This window comes from Harpia harpyja, chromosome 3 (assembly GCF_026419915.1).
Source record: "Harpia harpyja isolate bHarHar1 chromosome 3, bHarHar1 primary haplotype, whole genome shotgun sequence".
Lineage (NCBI taxonomy): Eukaryota > Metazoa > Chordata > Aves > Accipitriformes > Accipitridae > Harpia > Harpia harpyja.
The window spans coordinates 65304950-65328978 of NC_068942.1; the positions used below are offsets into that span (position 1 = coordinate 65304950).

Genomic DNA, 24029 nt, shown 5'->3' on the forward strand with positions numbered 1-24029 from the left:
TTGCTGGAGATTCAAGTGAGTTCAGACTCTTGGGTGTTGGTTCATTCTCTAGAACAGCACTGGGTTTTGTCTTTATTTTTGTTTCCTGTGTCAGAGCTGCAAAGCAGATGGATTTCGAACTATAGAAATTGTTCATGGTAGATGTTTAATGAAAATCCCTGACTGAAACATGATTCTTATTATGGAAAAATAAAAAACTTGCCGAACACTTATTTTTTCCAGTTGTGAGAAAAAAAGTAAGGGAAAAGGATTGTTTTGCTTGAAGTATGTTTTAAATTCCACATTGCAGTCTGGTATCAGTGCACACACTGAGGCTGATCTGTTCATGCTGATCCAAAACAAATTGACGTTAGGAATGACTTCTGAGAATTACACAGCCTTTGCCTCTTTAAAAAAATGCCTACATTGGTGTATTCAGCCCAAAATAGCAACCTGCCAGGCCTGGGCTAGGACAAAGGGAGAAGTAAAAGGAAGAAATGCCTTGTTTGGGGAACGAACTGTGAAGCTGAACGGGAGACAAGCTTGAACATTTCCTTCCAGTGGGATTCTCTGCTGACTGGAGAACAAGATCCAGCACATGGAGCCGAGGGAGAGGAGAGCCAGGCGGATGTCTCGCTCCCACAGGTGCTGGAGGCCCTGCTTTGTAGGGGAACTAACAACCAGGCAGGCAGGGGCAAGGAGCTGGAGACGTTTCACAGGGCTGTGAATCATGGCAGACTGAGGAAGCTGAATCACGATAGCTGAGCTTCGTGTCCACAGCTCTGAGCTGTGGCTTAGAAAACGGAGCAAAGGAAGACGCGGAGCAGCTGTGGGCACCGCTACATGGGTGTGAGCTGCTGCTGCTCCCCAAGGATTCGCGGTGTGCTCCTGTGGCAGGAACAGTGCAGCTCTAAGGCTCCAGTTGTCCACCACCAGTTAGCAGGCATTTTTGAGAATTCACCGCAGATTTCCTTAAACTTGTCAATCTGTTTGTGATGGTGTGTTGCGTACATACAGGCGCAGACAATTTGTGAGACTATAAAGCTGAAGCAAAGATGGACACTTCTCTCCTGCAGATCCACCTCTTTCTCTCTGCCTTGGGTTATCGGTCAATGTGAAATTTTCTCTGCTGGCCGGTGAATTTTTTCTAGCTTAGCAGCCAAAAGCTCTATAATAACATGTGAGATTTGGGCTACACAGTGCCATAGCATGCTGTTATAAAAGAGGTCATCCTGAAGAACTCTGCAATGTGGTGTAGATTGTGTTTTGACACTTAAAGGAAAGTGCTGTCACTGTATGACACAATGGGAGGGAGAAGACAGGGGAGATACAAATAGGCTGTGCTCACACTGCCTGCATGACCCAGGTCAGAGCCCACACACATAGTAATGAAACAGTAATTTCTAGTATTTTTGCTTCAAAGCACTTTGTCCATCCAGACCAAACCAGATTCCAGCACGGAGAGCCACAAGGTCAGCCGTATATGTATTGTGGATATGCACATCCTTAGAGATAGATGGGCTTGTAATGAACCTTTTGGCTGTGACCTGGGGTTTTTTTCTTCCCATTGTTTCTATTACTTCCCAACACTGTGATATCTTGAGCTAACCATTCAGAAAGCCAGGCTGAAACATTTCTTCTCTAGTGTTTCCCTCAAGAATCTCATTGCATTTGGCCATCTGAAGCCAGTTCTTTATGCTTCTTCATATTAGCCCATGCAAATACTGGACAATCACAGAATACAAGATGCGTGAGCCAAACCCACCAGCTTTATTACCATACAGCTCAATGACAACAGTTGCTGACTGTCTTTTTTGTTTTTCATCAGTACTGTACCTGGAAGGATCTGTCCTTGTATTTGAGGATGTCTTCAAACTGGTTGCCTTCTACTGTGTCAGTAGGTGAGTTGGATTCATTGCTTCCATGGAAGGGTCGCTTCGCTCTCCCCTCTGGACTGCCTTTTCCCAGTATCCAGCCACAGCACAGCCACAGCTGTTTCCTCCAGTTTCCTCTAACCTGCCAGACCAGGAGGTATTTCCGATGCTGGTATCTACGATGGGGCCAGGTCACCCAGTTTCCAGCCAGGCACACCATAACCACAGCTGTCCCTGAAGCGCAAAGCTTTGTCTGAGGAGGGTCCATAGGGCTGCACCCACAAAGGACTGGGGCTAGCAGGGCAGGGAGGAAAAAGGGTCCTGGATTAGCCATGTCTTATTAAAAGCAGCTTTAAGCATACACACACACCTGGCAGTGACTTAGCAAACCTGCTAGCGGACTGTTGCCTGCAGAAGACTCAGAGCACTTAGTCACCTATGGGGAATCTGTCAAGGAGAGTAGTCCTGAAACAATTTCTGTTCTTGAGCCAAAATTTAAAAATAAAATAAAGTGATAAAGAAGAGACCTTGTTTGTTTGCTCAGTGCAGAAATACTAAATGTAGTGGGCACAGAGATGGGAAAGACCTGTAAGGTCATTTTCATTAGAGCAAGGTTTGATCAACAGCTGATGAGTGCCTCTGTGTAATTAAACCCATGTGTCTGCAGTCTCCTGTAATCTGTGTGTTTGCACCAAGTACACTGCAGCGATACCTCCACGACCTACTTGCCCCACTCCAGCTGCAGCAGGTCTGGTTTTGAGTTGGATGTAAACTTTTGACCTCCCCTATATAAACTTAGATGACTCTTAAAGTAGTTATTTCCATTTAAAAGGGGAAAGCAGATTCAGGATATGTTTACAAGGCAGTTGTGTTAGAGACTTGGTTAGGTCACATAGTAGGAACAGGCTATCTATGGTATGATACAGCGTGCTGCAGCTTACCCAGCCAGTAATATTCGCACTATTTTGAGGGCTGCTTCTGCAGCCAGCTGAATTCAATGCAGCTGGGCCAGGACTCCTATCCTCACGCAAGGGACCACACTCTGTCTCACCCCCATCAAGGAAAAGACATTTAGCCATCTAGATGTGTATAGACCCTATAGAATGGGCATAAATTAACCCCTGGACCCATATAAAGATTTCTGTCTTACCAAAGCAAAGAAGAGCCCAAATGCAAACAAGAATCGGGCATTTCTAGTCAAATGGCTGGTGGGAGGGAAAATATGCTCACTTCTGCTTTCCTGCAGAAAGGATCATGGCTTGAGTCTCAGAAAGAAAGAAAAGCTTTTCTGTTAGTTCCTGTTATAGGTGTTACTTCTGAGTGTCAAATACACATTGAGATAGTTCATGCGATTTCTTAGGTCGCTGTCAAAAGACAAGGTAAATACGGAATAATTTTCTGAGAGAAGCAGGTAATAAAAAGGCTGCTTAGGCACTGACCTACCATTTGCTGGCAGCTTGTCGGATCTCTCCGTGATGGTGAGTGGAGAAGCCTGTTCTCAGGGCTGTACTAAATAGTCATCTATAAATAGCTGGAAACAGCTTATCAGGGCTGACAGGCTCTTCTCAAAAGAAGGTTTGCCCTGTGTAGATTACCTTAGATCACAACAATAACACCTGTAGGTAACAGGTGACTTGGTGGCTTGTCTGCAAACTGCTGCCCCATGAATAAAACCAGATTTTTTTCTATTACGGTAGTGTCTTAGTGTTTCCCGATATTTAGATGTATTTTTCTACCAAAAAAAAAAAAAAAAAAAAGAAGGGAACTACTTATGCATATAACATTAGCAAACAAAGAAAGCAGAAGGTCCATGGACCCTCTTCCTCTTTTAAACCTGATATCTGCAATGAAAAAAAGTCCTGGGATCACATCAGTTTACGTCAAACAATGTGACGACAGAGTGCTCAGTGGTGCACGGAGAACCCAAGGAGTACACAGTACATCAGTAAGATATTTATCTGTTAATAGGGGCAAAAATAGCCCCCCCTGCATTCATCTGTCAACAGATCTGTCCTCCCCAGGCCTGCAGTCATGCACATTTTTGGGGTGTGCATTTGTGTAGTGGAGACCACCTACTCACAAGGCCAGCTTTTTCTAAAATAATTTCCTGCAGCTTGCAGAACATTTTGTTACCTTTTTTAATGTGTAAAATGACTCTGCACCATTCCTTGCTACCTTTTAGGGACTATTGTTACTGGCTTTTCTAGTCCTTGTTAGAATGGGAATTGAGGTAGGAACAGGTTTAGTGAATTGTTATTGGGCAAGAGGCAAACCTGAACAGTTCACCACCAGCCCAAGAGCTCCCTTAAATTACTTGAGACTTAGGATGTGTTTCAGTGAAACCCAACTAACTTCCTCTGAGAAACCATATTTTTCCTTTTTTTTAAATAAAAATACAGCATCTTTGCAGAAACCAAGCAGTCAGAAGTGTGGGAGTGAAGAGTAGAGGGATATATGTGTTTCCTCAGTGTCATGCAACACTTCATCGTTGTCTGTCACTTCACCCAGGGGCTACCCTTCCTCAGGAGGGGTCTTCCTTCCCTAACCCCACTGCGTCCTGCCTTGTCCCCGTGCCTTACACTTACACTGATTTTTAAAAGAGGAAGCAGGGTGGGGAGAGAGGGGTAAATGAAAAGAAAAAGGACTGCAAATCCCCTCCACACCAAAAAGAATGGCTTTTCTAATTACAATAATTACCATTTGCAACACCTCACTTTTCATGGGAAGGTATTTCATTCCTTGTGGCCCCCCCTGAGGTGAGAGGTGTTCCTGCTGTTTTCATAGGAGGAAGCCAAGACGCAGTGATTAAGCCAGCAGCACGGCATGAAGCATCGCCACAGGAGCTGGTGATCTCTTGTGAAATCAGAGCAACCCAAGCTGGCACAATGTCCATGATGCCTTACTGGCTGTGAGATCTTCCTTTGACAACATTCAGGACTTTGCAGAACGGGGCTGAAATTGTGAGCCAATTCAATCACTAAAACCAACAGTAAAATCTGGAGTTCCTAAAAACTGTGGGGTTTATTCTTTTGTTGGTTTTTCACTGTGTTTCTTTTTACAGGGATTTGCTGCCCTTCACCCTGAAGCTGCCACAAGCAATATTAGAAGCCAGTAGCTTTCAAGACCTTGAAATCATCTCTAGTCTAGGGATAGGTAAGTCCCTCAAAGCAGCCAGAATTTCACTCAGACCTGTGAGAACCATGGTGCCTCGCACAGACATAATGCAACTGGAGGATAGATGAACTATTGTCTTCAGAATAGCTGAGGAGGCCTGAAAGCAAGAGAGAAGATGTTTATGATCTTTATGTTTATAGAAGCACACTGGAAAAAAGGCCACTTGCCCCTTTGGACATAAACCTCCACTTGGACTTTCTGTGCAGGGTGTGGGACCTACAGTCTCAATGTATAAGCTGGGGCTTTCAACAACTGAAGTGCAGCACAGCCTCTCAGGATAGCTTACACACACGGGAAGTAGCTGGCATCTGAGGTATATGAAAAGACAAAAACACCTTTGCAATTTCCCCTTCTGATGTGTGGGGGCAATGCTGATGGAAGTGTGATATTTTTAAATTTTGATCTTTCTGCTTCCTCTTGCAGGATTTCTAGTTGGTAGAGAAATGTGTAGTGTCCCAGCATGTTCTCTTGCCTCATACTAATCAGATACAAAAAGGAATGTTATTTTTAGTGGCAGCACCAAATGAACAAATTTTAGATCAGATGTATCAAGTTACAGAGTTGGGAAATGCAGTTCTGTTAACTAAAGGAGGTCTCCTTCCCGTTTAACACACTCCACTTGAGACAGCTATTACAGTTAGCCACTCTCATGCTACTTTGCTTTTCAGTTTTCCCTCAGCTGTTGAAAACAGCCAAACAATGGTGAAAGCTGAAGAGTTAGCTCACTTAGAGATACTCACTAGAGCACCCTGAGGCTTTAGGGATCTATTTTTGGATCTTCTGCATTATACCTCTGAGAAGGCATGGGCAAACCCCACTGGTTTCAGTTCAGGCAGCTTTGTTGAATTTAACCATTAGATTTGCCTCTAACACTTTCAGCATCCTCTATTTTGAATATGTTCTAATTTGTCAAAGCATCCTTAAGTACGGGTGTCCAGCCAGCACTTCCTGCTTAAAGAAAGGTACTTTGCAATTTGAAATAGCAAGTTGCAAACATATTATTAGTTTTATTATAACAAGTGTAAAAATTTGGATTAAAAGGTAAAAAGTGTATCATGATTCTCCAACCTTTGGTCTAATTTGAGCCAGCAGAGGAGATACTGACTCAGGCAATGGTCTCCAGCAACTTCTGAAAGGAAGGGTTAATGGAAGCACAAACACCAAAGCAATGTTGGTTGTAGTCTTCTTCCTTCTCTCCTGTACACTGGCGGTCATAAAAGTGGTGATGCTTGGAGGTTTACTTGTCACAGTACATTGCATGCCAGGAAGGTTTCTGACAAAAGAAGAAAACCTGCTGTTGTGTAAAGATTTCCTGGGAAATGATGCTAGCTTCTTGGGGTGGCATGCTGTCTCAGTAAAGTCAAACAGGCTGAAGTAATGAGTGATGCTGTTTACCGCTTCCTGGAACAAAATTTCATGGGTACAAATGGGTACACAAACAATAAGTGCTGCCCGAAGTGGCACTCCCAAAGGAAAGCTAGCATTGTTTGAAATTCTTGTATGTTGCTTTTTATTTATTTCAAAGTGATATGTTTTTTGAGGGGGTAGAAGTAAGATGCTTACCTGCAAGCTGGATTGTTCCACAAAGGATCTGGCTGTTATGTGTATAGTCAAAGTGGATGTACTGCAGGCCCTCTAGTCCTGACCGCACTGGTACAGAAGGTATTTTAGCAGGACAGTTAGCGTGACTGCACAGCACAAAGAGCACATACCATCACAGACGTGCCAAAGTCTCAAAGAACTGCTTAATTATCCCTCCCAGAATATAAGCTAAGGGAGAGCCAGGACAGCAATTGGAGATGATCCTGGGATGCCTTTCCTGCTGTACGAGACAGCATGGCTGGGCTGAGAAACAGTCTCTCTGAAGCAGCTGTGTAACCCTTGGTAGGACCACCTCATCTGGTCCTTCATGGTCTGAATGGAGCATTGCATTTTCATCACAGTGTCTTATCCTGACCACTACTGAGAAAAATAACCAAATTCCCTTTTGTACATTGGTTTACTCACCATTTCCTCAGCCCATGAGACTCCACAGCATTATGTTTGGACTTAAACAAGCAACTTCCCCTGTCCTGCATTTGCTGATACCCAGGAGAGTTGGAGCGTTTAAAGGAAATCATACTCCTGCCAGTCTCAGATGTGAGGGGGTTGGCAGTGCAATGCTATTATGTGCGGTTGCATCTGCACATCTACTCCCAAATTCTGTTGTCAAGAGTGCTGCTGTTCCTGGCAACACTTTTATTTCAAACTTCTTTGTTCTCCTCCCTCTCATGGTAGGAAATCAGAGAATAAAGCTGTTCTAACCTCAGCCTCCCTAAGAAAAAATGTTGACATGCTTATAAAGCATGGACCCTTATAAAGCCATGGACCCTAGCCTAGGCTATGAGAGGCTAAATCAGCAATTTTACCTTGATGGGAATGGACAGTCTTTTAGTTCACCTATGCATGGCTTACTCTGTGCCTATGCTACAGAAATGCTTGGTTAGAGGGAGCGGAGAGACAGCGAGGAGTCAGCCTGCCCGTCCTGCCCTGCCTGCAGCACTTGCACCTGCCGGAGGGAAAGGAACAGTCCCTGTCCCTGTGGCCGAGGGGACCACATCGCTGGCACAGGGAGGCAAGGGCAGCAGTAGGCTCAGGGCACCGAGGGGGAAAGGCAGACCCCTGCAGAGCGCAGGTCATGGCAGCGGCAGAAAGAAGATGGCTTTTCCAGCAACAGCATGGAGCCAGCTGCAAGCAGGAAGCCATCAAAAGTCACGGCTGCACTGGGGAGCAAAATGGGAAGAAGTGGCCTGTCTTTGGGGATGCAGTGGGCAAGGGAGAGATTTTATCTGAATGTGGTTCACCCCCGATTCTGCGTTGGCTTTAGTTGAAGAGTTTCTTAGCTCTGTTTTGAGTTCTGCTATGACCTTCCTATCTGGAAGTCCCTTTGAGCTTTTCTGGGGTGCTGGTTTTGAGGAAGAGGCACAGGCAGACCCTGCCCAGGGCTCTGGCTGGCTCAGCCCTGCACCCCCTTCCCTGTGATGGGCTGGGGGCTACGCTGGTGCAGCTGATGGGAGAACAGGACCCTCGCAAGGCACAGCTGAAGGCACCGTCCTGAGAGCTGTACCGTGTGCTCAGCACTGAGGGTCATCCCACACATGTGCAGCCCCATCCATCCCCTCTGGGGCCCAGCACGTGATGTTTTTGCAGTGAGACAGGCTTGACACCAAGCACAGGGCAGAGTTCAGGCGCTGTGTGGCAGCCCCGTTCGCGTCCCCTGTAAAGCCACCCAGAAGAGTGTGCCGTCAGTGTCAGCAATGTGTCCAGGGACCAAGCATGCTGAAATAGTTATTTAGTTACCTGCATCTTTATGTTTCCAGGATTTCCCATCTTCCCCTTGTCCCTAAATCTGTGGGCATCTATACAGTCCTCACCCAGTTAATACCCTCAGAGGTTTATACCCTTTTTCTTCCTGAGAACACATGGGGTTTGCAGGATCCTGTTTCCTGGTACTTGAAGTAGTGGACCCTGGATTAGCAGTTCTAAGAGTGATTAAAAGCAATCAGACTGGTAAGGCAAGCAGGTTTGAAAACTCACCTCTGGGGGAAGGGAAAAAGGTGAAATGTGATACTGAATCTATTCAAAAGATGTACAAATGCTTTGTAATTATTTTAAAACAAGTTATTCAAAGACAAATTCTAATAAGAGGTTTGTGACATACAGAAATGACTACTTGCATCTGAAACACCATCTTCTTTTCCAGTCACAGTTGATAGCACTGAAGTACTTAACTATTCTTTAGTCCTTCAGTATACAACCTTCCTGCGTACACAGTCTTGCACCATCTTTCCTCTCTTACACCTGCAAGCAGTCAGTCTCAAGGCAAGGCACAAAACAGAGAGTGGGCGTGGCTATGGATAATCGTCATCCAGAGCTATAGACTTTAATGGTGATTTTAATCTGTGGAAGGTATTTAAAATCATATGTTTCTGGACTGGTTGTACTGCAAAGCATGATCAGACCTCTGTGTAGAACAGACTATGCCACATGAGCTTGCTGCATAGTAGTCATCTTCATCTCATGTCTCTTGTGCTCCCAGTGCACGTTGGATCCATGCTGTATATCTCAGTCCTATACCTTCCCACAGTCAGCAAGAGGGAGACAGAACTCGCCTGGGGTCTTCACAACCTCACCTCAGGTATCCATAGCTATTTGCATTTAGAGGGCAGTGATCACTGAACAAGTCATAGACTCCTTTTCACAATCATTCATATGTGTTACTTGTACCTTCCTGCTCACACTGCACAAGCTGCACAGCATTAAGAGTTTTCACTAGATTAGTGTCCTAAAATTGGCAAGAAAGAGGTTTCTGGTGAAGCTTCTGAGCTTGTCCCCTGGTTTGAAGCATCTCACACACAAAAAACAGGCAACCCTTTCTTCACACTGTTTTGTGCAGAGGTGTGAAAGCTTGTGTACCATTTCTTTTAACAAAAAGTAGGACTTCTACATACTGTTAGCAGCTGAAATTGTCTCAGAGCATTTTTGCATTCTTCTTTTCTTTCTTTTTTTTGGGGGGTACAGATTTCTGGGATTCCTCCTTAAACCACAGAAGAAGAGGAGAGGAGTTATCCCACCCTGCAAAAGACTCTGCTTTCAGCACTGTCCAGGCAGACAGTTTAAGATCTACCCAGTGTTTTGCAAGTAGCACAAACCACTGCTCATGTGAAATTGAGCTGTCAATAGGAAATGACAGGCTGTGGTTCGTGAATCCTATTTTTATAGAAGAGTGCAGTAATCCTTTTCCTCCAGATGTACCTCCTCCTAAAAGCCATGCTGTGAGTCCTGATCTCCCCCCTGCCACCACACTCGCTGAAAGGAGGTCTCCCCGCCGCCCCCCTCCACCTCCACCTTCTCATGCTCTCGTTCAGAAATCTTCTCTGAAGCTCCTGCGGGATCCCATGACTGCCTGTGAAAACGAGCCGCTTCTTCAGCCACTAGGAAAGAGCATCAAGGAAATGAAAATTGAGGGTGGTGACAATAAAGAAGAAGGGAAGCAGAGCTGCTCTGTCAATGAGCCCTCAGCAGTGAGCCCCAAGAAGGGCTCCCAGCCCTCTGTCCCCCCGCGGAGGCGGCTGTGCGAGAGGACCTCGGAGGAGAGCTCTGTGGGTAAGCCTGGAAGTTGTGAAACGCTGAAAGGGGAACGGACAGAAGAAAAACAAGACACAAGTACAGAGAGCAGAGATAAAAGGTCGCTGTGCAGAAAGGCCGTAGAAATGCCTGGGGAGGTTCCCAAAAGGGCTGTATCACAGTTTCAGGAGACAAAGCCCGAACCTGCAGAGAAGAAGGAGGACATGCCTGAGATACAAAGCAATGCCACTGAGAAAGAAAAGTCACCTCCTATCCCACCACCGAGAAGGAAGAGACTTTCCCAGGTACCGAGGACCCCCAGCTCCTGTCAGTTGAAGCAAACAGTGGCAGAGACGGCCATGGCCACGGCGCAGGCTTTGTGCAAGAGCAGCTCAGCTACAGTGGCAGGTGGTGCCACTTGCACACGCGCCAAGACTGAACAAAGACATGGCCGCAAATCCATCAGCTCAGCTGAACTGAAAGGTTCGCACTCCTCCCTGGAGGGCCCGGGAGGCAGCGCCGTGGCTCAGGCGTCGGTGTCCGAGCCAGACTCCTACTCCACCAGCAGCACAGAGGATGACCTGGAGATGCTGAGTAGTTCCTCCAGTAAAAAGACACACTCCGTGATCTTGGGCAAGGCCAAGAACAGGCTGTCCTTTGTGAGTCTGTCCAATGTCTTCACAGTCTTTTTGTCTAGTGACAGGAAGCTGCAGAAGAAAATAGTGGAGCTGGCACAGGACAAGGATTCGTACTTTGGCAACCTGGTGCAGGACTACAGAGTGTACAGTTTAGAGATGATGGCAAAGCAGAGCTCCAGCACAGAGATGCTACAAGAAATCCGGATGATGATGACGCAGCTGAAGAGTTACTTAGTGCAGAGCACTGAGCTGAAATCTCTGATAGACCCAGCTTCCTACACCGAGGAACAGTTAGGTAGGTGACTGTGCTTTACTCATCCTCGGGCAGGATTTGGGAAGGTGAGGACGACATGCAGACACAGGTTCTGCTTTACAGAATTATAGACCATCTCCTAAAAGCTTAGGGGTGCAAGTTGAAGTCTACTCAGTGGTTGCCAGCACTTGGAGGAGCAGCTCTAAAAACTGGGAGACCAATGAGGGGGAAAATCCCATTATGAATGTTTTAAAGGGAAGAGTTTAAGTAGAAGAGATGTATGTCTATGTGTGTGAGAGAGACATAAATGTATGTATATATGCATATACAAATATGAGTGTGTGTGTGTGTGCGCGTGTCTATATATGTGTACGCATAGCACAGACACACAGAGCTGTGTTCACTGGAAACACAAAAGGCCAACTTCCCCCTGCACATTCGTGAGAGAATATACAAAGAGAAGTAGGATTTTTTTATCCCAGTCAAAGCCATACAGCCAGAAAAAGTATGCATGCATGCACTCACATGCTTCTTTGGACTTAAAACTGTTTCTTGAGGACCTGAGAACCAATGCAGAGCTATTTATGAGATCCCTAAGTTGGCTTGAAGCAAGCTGGGAGCTGGAAGACCCCCAACACAGAAGTGATCAGGGATTCCAGGGGATCCTGCAGCTCCAGTATTAGGTGGGACCCAGCTAAGTGGTGAGCCAGGACCCAGAGGCACTCAGCTGTCAGTCTCAGCAGGCCCTGCTGACTTCTTTCTCACCCAGCAAAGGCTTCACACGATCCTGCAGTCTCCCCAGCAGAACAGTCCTGCTTCCAGCCCCTTGCCATGGCTAGGAGAGGGGAGCTATGCTTTCACTGTTCATGCACCTCATGTAACACCTGCAATTTTTGTCCCAATAACCCCTTTCTTCGAGGCAGAGGGGGTGTCAGCACAGAGAATTCTGTCTTGAATCTTGATTAGGGTAGGTGGAGAGGAGGCAGAAAGAAGTGTCCTTGTTCAGCTTGGTAGAGCTGCATGTGTGCAAGGTTCCCCCCACCTTCACACAGACATGCTTGGTTAGATAGATCTAGCCCCGTTCACTGACAGTTCCTCAACAGGATGATATGACCCAGTCAGCCTTCGGAGGGCTGTCTTCTCCTGTGGAGGACAGGGATTCCCACTGTGGAAGATTTCCCATTTGAATTTGTCCTGCTTCAGGCTGACTGATTCTCTGAATTCTTTAAAATAGTTGCATTTTGTATACATAAACATTACTGCCCTCTGCTTCATTCCTCACTGGCTGAGCGGATGAACGCTTTTGCCAGTGACCTTTTTGCCTTGGTGCAAGGGTGACAAGAGGATCCCTTGCAGTACCTCTAGCTCTGCCTCTGGTTTCTAGAAGTCATACAACAGACTTTCTCACAGTCTCTCATGCTTCCTTTTGTCTCCTGCTAAATATTAAGCAAGCGTTCAACCCACACAGACTATTTCCTCATCCACAGGTGGCGTAAGAGGTGACTTAAGTTATCAGTAAGTTAGAGTCATTTGAGCAGTAAGGGTGAGAAACTCCTGACCCAATGTTGGTGTCTGTCTCTGAGCTGGTGGCTACAGCCCCTTTTCAGTCACTGCAGAGAAAGGGCACTTTGAGGATGCAATTCATTTCATCCCAAAGTGAATATCTCAAACAGGTCAGAGGGAGACGTCAGAAGGGACATGAGATGAATCCCACCTGGCATCTGTAAAGGCAGGGCTGTGAAAAGAAGCACAGTTAGGTGAGGTTCCACACCTCTTCCCAGAGTTGGCTTTCCTGCTGTCTGACAGTGCCATGCTGGTCAGCCAGGAGTCAGGCAAAGACAGCAGGGGCTGCTGGTAGCAGGAACTCTCCGACAGCTCCAGTGGCAGAGGCTGCGTATTGCTGTTCATCTCAAGCCTATCCAGGACTTCTCGAGGGTGTTGGTAATGAAACATTTACTTTCTGGGATGTAATTTCTGTTCCTGCTCACAGCTATGCAGTAGTGCATGAATAACAAAGCACATGCTTTCTTAGGCGTTTTAATTGCACCTGTACTACTGTGTTGATTATTTATCATGGACTTTTGTGTTCTCCCTTCTCTATGCAGAATTGATTGCTGAGACGGCTTTGTACAAATGTGTCCTGAAACCTTTAAAAGAAGCCATTGATTCTTACTTAAAAGAAATCCACAACAAAGATGGATCTTTACAGCAGCTAAAAGAGAACCAACTTGTGATACAAAACACAACTACCACTGACCTAGGTGTCACGACCAGTGTGCCTGAAACTGTTGTGCTGGAAAAGATCCTTCACAAGTTCACAACCATGCACAAGGCCTACTCCCCAGAAAAGAAGATTGCCATCTTGCTAAAGTCCTGCAAACTAATCTATGACTCCATGTCTCAGGGAAACCCAGGTACAGCACTCCTACGAAATGGTATCCCTCACTGGTCCTTCTCCATGTATCAAAGGAACAGGGTTTATGATAAAGTTGATGTGGTAATATTCAAATTGGAGGTAACAGTGATGGTCAGTGTGTTTGGTATCAGCTGTCCACGGGTTGTGTTCAGAATGGGCTGGTTAGTGACTGTGAAGTTCTCTGCACTAATAACAGGTATAAGATGTTACCTGGTTAACTTTAAGCTCCATAACTCCAAAACCCAGATATCCATTAAGTGTGTATTTTATGGGTAATGTCCTTTTTGCACAGGTCTTCACACAGCTCTCCATAAATCCTCAGAGATCTGTCCCAGCTTGTAGCAGCTTAATGGTAAATTCTAGGAATGGGTCTTTGGGAAAAGTCTCTTGATTTGGCCTTTACAAAGTTTTGCCTAAACTGAGGAGGAGACGCAAAATGCTAGTACTGTTTGTTACTAATTCCTGATGCTCCAGTAAATTCCAAAAGCCACTACTACACTTCTTCGGTGTGAGGAAGTACGTGCTCTGACTATAAATATAACTTGGGCCTCAGGCCAACCACTAAATGCACACATTAAGCCCTTGGCCTGCAGACAGGATGCATTTTTGCAGATAGACCAGGAAGCCCCTTCCTCCAGGAATCTGCCTTGCCAGTTTAAGAGTTTTCTTTGTATACTGGTGAGCTGATGACCAGCCATGCATAAATTTGGAGAGAAGCCAGATATTAATTTGCAACAACCTGAGGCTGTTCAAGAAATCACAATCTCCAAAGGTACTTTTAGCTGTTCTGCTTTATTTTGTACTGACAACAGCTTTGGAGTACTCATACAGGAATTGTTGTGTCCCTTCTGAGCCTCACCTCAGAGTCATCCCTTGGACAGTATGCAGCAAGATTCAATGACCAATCTAGACACATTAACAGCAGAGCAAGAAGCCACCCCAGGGCTGAGCCTAAGCTGCAGGGTGGATAGGACTTCTGACTGTCTTCAAGTATGATGAGAAGATTTGGACACATACAGGGGAATTTGCTATAACTTTGTTAAAACAGTTGTGTTAGGTTTGAGAGTAAATTTGGTATAGCTCAAATACTCGCATGCCTCATTAAAACCCACATAGGAGACACAGTCTCCTTCCGATGCTGGTGGTACATTATGTTATCTGTCACACCTCAGTTAGCTCAGGGCTGGAATTTCTCTGTTGCAGGAAATGCATTGTGTCATTTTATGTCAGGGAAATAATTAAAAAAAACCTTATATGTTTTAAACGATTGTCATTCATGAAATCAGAGAATTTCATTGTGGTTTGCTATGCTAACCAAAGCACTTCATTTCAGCCAGCTCAGCTGTTTTCTCACATTGAGTAGTACTGCAAGTGGGGTGTAGGTCAGAAGCTGACTTCACCCCTGTGTGTCCAGTCCCCTCTCCAGTATGTATGATCAGTGATGCATATCAGGGCCTGGTCAGAAAAAAACTGGCCTGGCATTAAGGAAATATGCCCCAATGAATTCAGACCAGAAAAAGAGGTTAAGGGGAGGAGAATGCTATAGTCTTACTCCTGGAAGACAGTGGACTCGGAGAGAAATTGAGTGAAACGTCCTGTAGACCCACTTAGAAGTGAAATGTGTAGAACTTTTTCAACAGAATGAACTGACCTCAGATCACTTTGATTTTCCACCTGGCAAAGACAAACATTCAGAAAACGGAAATATTTTTCTGACAGGGAATTCCCAGCTGGTGGTGTGCAGAAGAGCACGCTGCGGGCTGCTCAGACCAGCTTTCAGCGGGTAGGAATTCGCCTCCTGCTCTCTGAGAGCTCTCTCGAGAGCAGTGGCCCAGGCCCCTTTTGCTTTCAGCCAGCCCCGAGGCAGCACAGTGCTCTTTGCACAGGAAGAGCAGAGGCCATGCTCAGCTTCCTGTGCAATAGTCTGTTCTTCTTTTAGCTCCTTTTACTCACTGCTGAATTAGAAAGTTCCCTCCTCTTCCAAGATCAGAGCAGGTGGAACACAAAACTAATCATTCCCTCTGCCGCAGGACCAAAGTCAGTCTACCTCTATCAGAAAAATTATCTGTTCGGTAACATGGGAACTACTTATGTTGTCTGGTTTAATTTGCAATTTGGTAGCTCAGGCCAGTTCTTTATCCACTTTAGGCTGACTGTAGGATAAGCTGACCTGAGAATATGGTTTCATATCTCAAAGAAAAGTGCAAATACTGCCAAATCAAGCACCGTTTTTTTTCAGACCTCCATGAAAACACAAGTTTTTTAACATGTTGAGACCCATGTACAGCAGTCCAGGTTTGGCCAGGGTGTCCAGACAGGTACCAAGTTTTCTTTAAAACTAGGGATAGGCTTACTCAGGAACATCTGTGCCTGCGATAGTGCCCATCTTTGCACTGCTGAAAGAGTCATGAAACTTTGAAGTCAGCCTTGACTGACTCCATGTATATTGGGCCATTTTAAGGAGGAGTTCTCTGGTTTGGTTGCAATTCATACTACATGACAAAATGTGTCTGAAAAATTGGTTGTGGTTGAACCCCCTGATACTTAGACAATTAACTGAATGGGTCAGACCCTCAGCTGGTTTAAACTAACGTTTCTTCCTCAAGTTGAAGGCCATCAACTTGTGGATCTGATTCATCACAAGGAATCAGGAAGATGAGTTCACAGGCTTTGTCAATACACCTTTCTCCCAACAGACCTCTGAGTATGACTACAAGATACAGATCTATGTTGAAGTAGGACTCATCTACAGCTACATCTAGCTGTAGGTGGCCACAGATGGGTGTCATGTCTAGCTTCTCATTATAGACAACGGGGACTTAGTCGATGGTGTTCAGTTGATTCATCTGGCTAGATGTAGGTGTCTGTTTTAGGGTGAGATGACTCATGACAAACTCCACTGATGATATTGATTAGTTCATCACTGGCTATAAAAGGAGTTTAGAGGTACTGGTTCAGATGTTCACAGGTACAGTGTAGGCAGTGGTATTAGTAAGTGAATCGTCCCCAAAGGGGCAATTACAATAGCATTGTGGTGTCTCACTGAGCTTTTCTGAATTCTGTGCAAACTTAAATAACAGCAACATATGCCTCCAAGAATGATCAAAAAATATGTAACCTGCCTTCTAAAAATACTAGCAGTAGTTAGTAAGAATAATACGCATTAAAAGAAGAAGTAGAGTTTGGAAACCCACCCAACTCCTCCCCTGCAAACTGGCTGGCATTATTTTTATCTGTGCACTAGAAAAGTAAGAGGCAGGACTCACAGGCAGCTGTAAGCTCCCAACTCTCTGACTGCTCCTACATTTGGAAGGCATGCCCCAATACCCACAGGGAGAGTTGGGCACATATCTCATTTATATAGAAGCACTGTAATCTTATGTAGAAAAAACGGCTTATTATTTATCTTTCAGAAATACCTTTACTCTGACAAAATGTCAAAGGCATATTGTGTGGTAGGCGTAGAATGAGAATCTCTGCTTTTCACTCTATCAAAAACACAAGTGACACTTGTGGAGTGATAAACAAGATGCAAATATGCAGTAAGTGTGGTGTGTACCGGCAGTGGTGAGCCTGGATCTCCCAGCCCTGTGCTACCTCGGAGCTGCTGCTCTGTGGAAGAGAACTGATGGAAAAGCAAAAATAGTGGAACAGTAGGCATTGGGTTATGAAGAAATACTGTGCAAGACAAACAGGCCAAGCTTGGTCAGCCCATGAGCGGGGAAAATCAGACATGGAAAGGCTCTAAGCTTAACTTGGAAGTTTGAAAGATGGGGAGACTGCTTTCAAAGGAGATTCAAGAAGAATGAACAGAGGAACAATTTTCTTACTGCAACATTTTTAACTTGTGGCCTCCCTAAGATTATGAAGCTTCTTTTTTGAACTGCACGGGGAGCTAAAGTATATAGTTCAAAACCAGTGCTGTACTAGTGATGGAGTTGGCTAGGTGATTGGCCCTAAACCATCTGATTTAATAATTTCTATTGCATAGTTTTGCATGGCTAATGCATAGTGTGCTTTTGGAAGAAGAGGAAAGATAGGATATATATTCCATTGGAATCCTTCTCTTCCCTAGCTTTTAGGATGAAGTTTGTCATCCCGTATAGAACTGAGCAGCTGAATATTAGTTGCCTTGATGCAATCCTATATGGCTCTGCAGTTGACAAAGGCAAGGACATGAAACAGTGTGTCTTCAGTGGGTTAGCTGAGCCTGTGAAAAGGAAATTGGCCTCAAATACTTCAGCAGCCGGAGTAGAACTGATGCTAGAAGTTCCTAAAACTAAGTCAGAGCAATCCCACCACACTGCTCACTGCTGAGAAGGAAAATAAAGCAATACATAACAGTTTTGCTTTGTTATCTTTAGGAAGAGGTTATTTGCATTTAGGTTACTATTAATGAAGGCTGATGGACTAGAGATTGTATCTTTTTTCTGGCTAGCACAATTGCTACATTTGAATTAAAGAGCCAGTTCATATTTTTCTAGGGGAACAAATTCCTCTGATCTGTAAAACATATGTTTCTGAAATGGATTCATGCTGCCTGCATGTATTAACTCTCTTAATTCAACTATACCATAAATTAAACCTTGCTGAAGTAGTATGGGATGGACAGCAAGAGACAGCAAAATGCTAGGGAGTTGAAGGATGGTCACAATCTTTTCTTATGATCCGGAACAAATCTCAGTTAACCTTTCTGTACCTCAGGTTTCCCAGCTATAAACTGAGGCTAAAATTCATATTTCCTGGAGAGCTGCTGCTAGACATCATTCCAGTGTTTGTAAAATATTAGAGCAAGATGCAGAGCATCGTCACTGTCTGCTGGTTGTTAGAATATACATGGAGGGAAAAAAAGTGCATGAATGTGTTAAAATAGGCTGTAATTTCTTTATGGAGGCTTGGGCAGAATTCCAGTTGCTTTAAATCATGTATTTAATTAATACCCATTCCATTCAAGCTCTGCATCCCAGCCAGGAGCTGACGTTGTATTTGCTTTACTATAAACATAATAGGATGAGTTTGTGGCAGAAGAGAAGGCTTATTTTAAGCTTCTTACAGATATTTATGAAATAAATGTTTCCTGATCCTGCAGGGAAGAGGGGGAAATAAAGCAAGCAAGTCAAATCTGGAGTAGGACAACACCACCTTAAACAAGCAAACTCAGTCCCAGTGTCACTGAAACCAGTGCAGGATCAGAGCTAGATTTAACTCTTGTCAGCTGCAAACATACCCCTCTGTGAGAGACCACAGATTGCACTAGACATGCAGGTCTGGGAGCTTGGCTCTGGTCCAGATTAAAAGTGGAGCTGAGGAGGCAGCAGCCTGCAGAGAACATGCCTGCTGCAGCCCCCAGATGGACTCTGGTTAGTGCCCTGGTGCCTTTCATGGCACAGGGAGCATGTGGGTTGCAGGATGCTGAGCAGCACCAACCTCTCAGGTGTCTTGGTTCACAGGCACTGTTTCATGTATCTTTGTGCCTCCTGCTTCTGGTCATATTTGAGTTGCTGACAGCACCTATTATTCCCATGGATGGACTGAGATACAGGGTGTCTCGGGGCCATACTTGGTCTGATGGCTGTACATGTCTGAGCTAGTCCCTGTGCTTGCTGTGACATCCAAGGCCAGGAGGACAACGGGAGGTTCAGAGTCCTGCCCTCTCAGGCGCCTGTCCTTGGCTCCATGTGCAGTCAGTAGAGAGAAGCTGTTGTGATGCCTACAAGGAGTAGGCACAATATACCATGCCTGACCTGCCCTAGGCAGCACTGGAAGTTTGTGGCAACACATGGAGTCAGAGAGAGATCCCTGATGATTAGCTTTGCTTTTCTCTTGTTGACACCTATAGCTCCTGCTGACTTCAGCTTTAGCTACAGATGTAGGTATTTAAGAATCAGGCTTCATATTCCCACAAGTGGATTAAAATGATGTCTAGTAATTTATGCAGGTTATGAGCATACAGCATATGGAGAATGAGTACTCTTTCATAGAATCATAGAATCATAGAATCATAGAATCATTTCGGTTGGAAAAGACCTTCGAGATCATCGAGTCCAACCATTAACCATGCCCCCTAAACCATGCCCTGGAGTACCCTGTCCACTCGCTTTTTGAATACCTCCAGGGATGGTGACTCAACCACTTCCCTGGGCAGCCCATTCCAATGTTTGATAACCCTCTCAGTAAAAAAATTTTTCCTAATATCTAACCTAAATCTCCCTTGCCTCAACTTGAGGCCATTTCCTCTTGTCCTATCTCCAGCCACCTGACAGAAGAGACCAACACCCACCTCACTACAACCCCCTTTCAGGTAGTTGTAGAGAGCGATAAGGTCTCCCCTCAGCCTCCTCTTTTCCAGACTGAACAACCCCAGATCCCTCAGCCGCTCCTCATAAGACTTGTGCTCAAGACTTGTGCTTTCCATTATTGCAGTCAGACATCCATACTCTGAGTTTATTAATCAAAAAGAAACTGTATATCAGATTTTTGTATTTAAGCCATATAAACAGCTGGGAGTCCAAAATATTTCTATGAAATCTTGAAGTTGAGAAAGGTTTATAACAAGGGCTGGTAGGCAGAGTAGCTAAATCAGCTTATAGAAATGATAGACAGCAGTGAAGAGTAATTGACTTGGTGCCTGCTTGTATATACAACCACTTCTCAGACAATAAAAAAGAAATAGAGATATTCTGTAGGAGTTCTTGAAAAGTGTCCTCTAACTTCCATTTCAGTTGGTGCTAGAAGTTGATGGCTGGGAACATGGAATTGTTCCAAGTTTCTGTTTCCACTCTGCATTGGTTGGTCAGTCCATTGGCTGGTTGGTGATCTCTCTTGGTGACATTTTATAAAAAAAAAAAACAGCATTTTTTTTCCAGTGGATAGGAATTCGTGTTGTGAAGTAGCAATTTTCTTGGATGCCCTAGCAGACACAACATGGATTGGTCATGAAAATGAAGTGGTAGGGAAGAGAAAATTTTGCTGTTGGTGTTGCACTGGAAAACCCTTGGCCTTCAGGAAATCCCTTGGCTTTCAGGAAATCAGAAGCACCCAATCCATGCCACTGGTCAGTAACTACTATATCATAAACAAAAAGTTTTTAAAGAAGGGGAAAAAATGAACCCAGCAAGCTCTTTGGTACTTCATCTTCCTTTACACTAGTTTTATACAGAACTAACTCTGTTGGTATCTGCTTTACTCAGGTCAAAAGGAGAATAGGGCTTTTCTCTGTGCAGTTCTTCTAGTATATTTTCATATCTCAGTTGTGTCATCTTTTTATGCTAGACAATATTAAATAGCTGTAATACTAAGCTGCTTGTATTAAGGTAATATATTTGACAGTAATTAATGGGACCCTTCACAGAGCTTATGTCTCTGAAGAGACATGAGCGAAGGCAACAACAGACAAACAAAATGTCCATCCAGATGTTAATGAAACAGTATGGTCCTTTTATAGTTTGGTTGAAGACCTAAGGCTGTGTCATTTAACTAAAGGCAGCCATAATAAAGCAAACAGAATTGAAAGCGTTAATCCAGCTTTCATTAAATAAATTATCTATGTTGTGGTGTGTGCGGACTCTGTTAGAAACAGACTGAATTAGAGCCCTCACAGTCTCTTATCCTCCAACACTTTGTTTTAACTGGATCAACTCTCTGTTCACTAGATATATTACTGGGTTTATTTTAAAGTCATCCTTTTTTTTTTTTTTTAATCAGGGGCTAAGCTCATGTTTATTTGAGGCTTCAGAAGAGTATCTTTCTTTGCCAGTGGAGAATCTGCGTCAGCTATGAATGACAAAAAAAGGAAAGCTGACTCATGGCAAAGATTTGAAATAAGTCAGTGGGAACATTTGAGAAATAGGAATTTATGCCCTACCATGGACAGGCATGTGGCCTATGGGCCAAAAATGTCTAGGGCATAATTTCACTGAAGCTACATCAAGGGTAGCTTTGATTCTGTGAGGTGAGACAAATGGTTCTCAAGTGAGACACACATGGCCCATGAAACGAACACATCCAAGTGCTCAGGTGAGGAAAACTGCCCTCCATCTGAAGGAGGACATTCAGAATGAAAGCAGTCTGGGCTTAGGCTAAGAGGAATGGTCAACCCTGAATGTTGGGAAGATAGGCCTGTTAAGCAACTTGTTATTATGGGTTGTCCATGATGAATTTATGACATGTTGGTAGAAAGTGAAAGCATCTTTCAAATAAGAAAAGTTATCCTTGTGTTCTTTGCTGTTTATGCAGTGAAGCTTCAGTTTGGATTCTATTTAAAGTAGTAATTATTTATAATGATGACTGTTAACATGTACACTTTTTTGCCCTCAGAGATCCCAAAGAGCTTTTACAGATTATATATAAGATCACTTTGTTGACTTTGTTGATATGAATGTCTTAAGCACAGGAAATCTTGAGCCCATGAGGATCTGTTCCTGTAGCACCTGCTGCACACCAAGTCCAAAACCTCGTCTAAAAGTCCAGCATGAAAGGCTTTTGTTTTCTTAGCTAGACACCATGGCTGAAAAGATGCTTCCTCTTAGATCCTAGCTCTTGGGAGACTGTTTTAATTAGGAATATGTAGTGCTATGTTTTGCCTTCTGAAGGAACATAAACACAGAAGTCCTCAGTCCTAAACCCCACTATCTCAAATTCCATTTTTCTGCTCTTTGGTTCCAAACATAGAGCGAACCTAAGAGAATAAATACCCCTAATGCATGTAGACAACTTTGCTGCTAATATTGAAAATGTGAATTGCAGTCTTGATGGCAGTGTCAAATCAGAGGGCCAAGCTGGCAGCCTTTGCAATCTTGAAGGATTGTCCCTTGTCTGTGATCCATAAAGTTTAAGTTTTTCTTTTTCCAGTTAATAAAGAATGGCAGAAGTGGAGCTCACTGAAAATTTTCAAGCTCATATTTTGGGCTTGAAGCAAATTTACTTACTTTTTAAGAGAACTAACTTTCCCCTTTTCAGCATTTTTTTTCTTTGCTGCTGCTTTTAAGCTTTAACTCTTCAGATAACATAAGCTAAAGTCTGCAAAGGACGTGCTGGGTGAGAAGCTGTCACTCTTGTGTGGGAACATGTCTTTGTGGTGAGTTTATTGGGACCACTCTGTCTTTCTCTTTGCTTAGGGAAACCATATGGTGCAGATGACTTCCTCCCCGTGCTCATGTATGTGTTGGCCCGCAGCAACTTGACTGAAGTCCTTCTCAATGTGGAATATATGATGGAGCTCATGGACCCTGCTCTGCAGCTAGGGGAAGGTAGAGTACAGTGTTTGCTCCTGGGATATTCACTTTGGAAATCATTACTCATCTCTCTTCAGTGTTTGTGAAAGTGGGGCAGCAAGGCTCCGGCTAGGCTTTGTGGATAAGCTTTGGCCAAGCTTTTCAAATCTGAGGCTCTAAAATTATTGTCAAACACTTTAACTTAGCAGTGCAGTGCCCTTAGACACCAACTAGAAAGGCAGGGACGCAGCATAAATGAGAACTGAGTTGCTGGATTAATAACCTAAACAGAGACATCTAGTGTTCCTTGGCCCAAAGGCTGAAAAGTTAAAAGGTCTTTACCTAAAATTAAACTGCTGCTGCAATCCATTGTGTGGACACTTTTATTTATTCTAATGAGAAAAGAGGACATTTCTTAAACTGCATTTTATGCCTGTGGCCATACATCATTCTCATGTTCACTCTACTCTTAAATTTGAGTGACCCCTTTGACAATGTTCTCTGGCTGAGTATCATAGCAAGGCAGAGAAAGGAAAGTCGGGTTAGAGAGGAATACTGGGTTTGGGTGTGAATGAAGACCTCTGCTATTAGAGGGATAAACAACCCAGGGAACTGTGGGCCTTTAGTTTCTCAAATATAGCTTGAGAAGCAAATGCTAGTAACAGTGACAGGGTTATGCATTCTGAATTAGGAACAGAGATCACTTTTCACCAAGTAGTCACTAAACCAATAAAATGGGTTTTATTTTAGACTTTGTTTTGGTAAGTACTGAGGTTCTAGGAAGGAGTCCTGGATGAACAACAGCAGACTAATTTTATTTATATTAAATGGAGGTGTAAGTCTGTAACTAAGAGCATGTCATCCCAGCACAGTGCAGAGGTTTGCAAAAGTAAGTACTAACAGAATGAGCAGTATCAACACAATCATATTAGTGAGGGCTTTCTGCACAAGCTAATTTTTCTGCTGAAAAGAATTGTTAGCAGAAAAAAATGTTAGCCTAAGCACAGCATTTTGCTGACATAACGAAGCTGGTTTTGGTGACTACGCTGCCCACAGGTTCTTAATTTCAAAAGGGCACACCACCAGGCTGGTTACTAAAGTCAGCAGGGTTGGGGAGCTCAGGCTATCGAAGGCAAAGCTGGCTGGAAATTCTCTTAAGTCAAAGATGCAAAGACTGTGTGAAATGTGTACTCCAGTCAAAGGGAAAAACTTTTGCAAGGGAGTTCCAGATCAAACTGGCTAAATAACCATATCAGAAAGGAGACCGGGAGTAACTCCAGATACAGGGAACAGAAAAAAAAGAACGTCTCAGTGAAGACAGGTCTGAGATTGTGAAGCACAGGGCTAAAATGGGAACTGGCAAAAGTCAACTTGAGT

At 44.2% G+C, this 24029-nt stretch overlaps 1 protein-coding gene across 1 annotated transcript in view; it reads left to right on the forward strand.

Annotated features, from left to right (window-relative positions):
• LOC128140187 (ras and Rab interactor 3-like) overlaps nt 1-24029 on the forward strand; it is a 174376-nt gene that overhangs the window by 144710 nt on the left and 5637 nt on the right. The window contains exons 20-24 of the mRNA XM_052783723.1: nt 1808-1880; nt 4915-5006; nt 9588-11066; nt 13130-13438; nt 22557-22688. Coding sequence (XP_052639683.1) covers nt 1808-1880; nt 4915-5006; nt 9588-11066; nt 13130-13438; nt 22557-22688 — 2085 coding nt within the window. The remainder of the gene's footprint in view (nt 1-1807; nt 1881-4914; nt 5007-9587; nt 11067-13129; nt 13439-22556; nt 22689-24029) is intronic.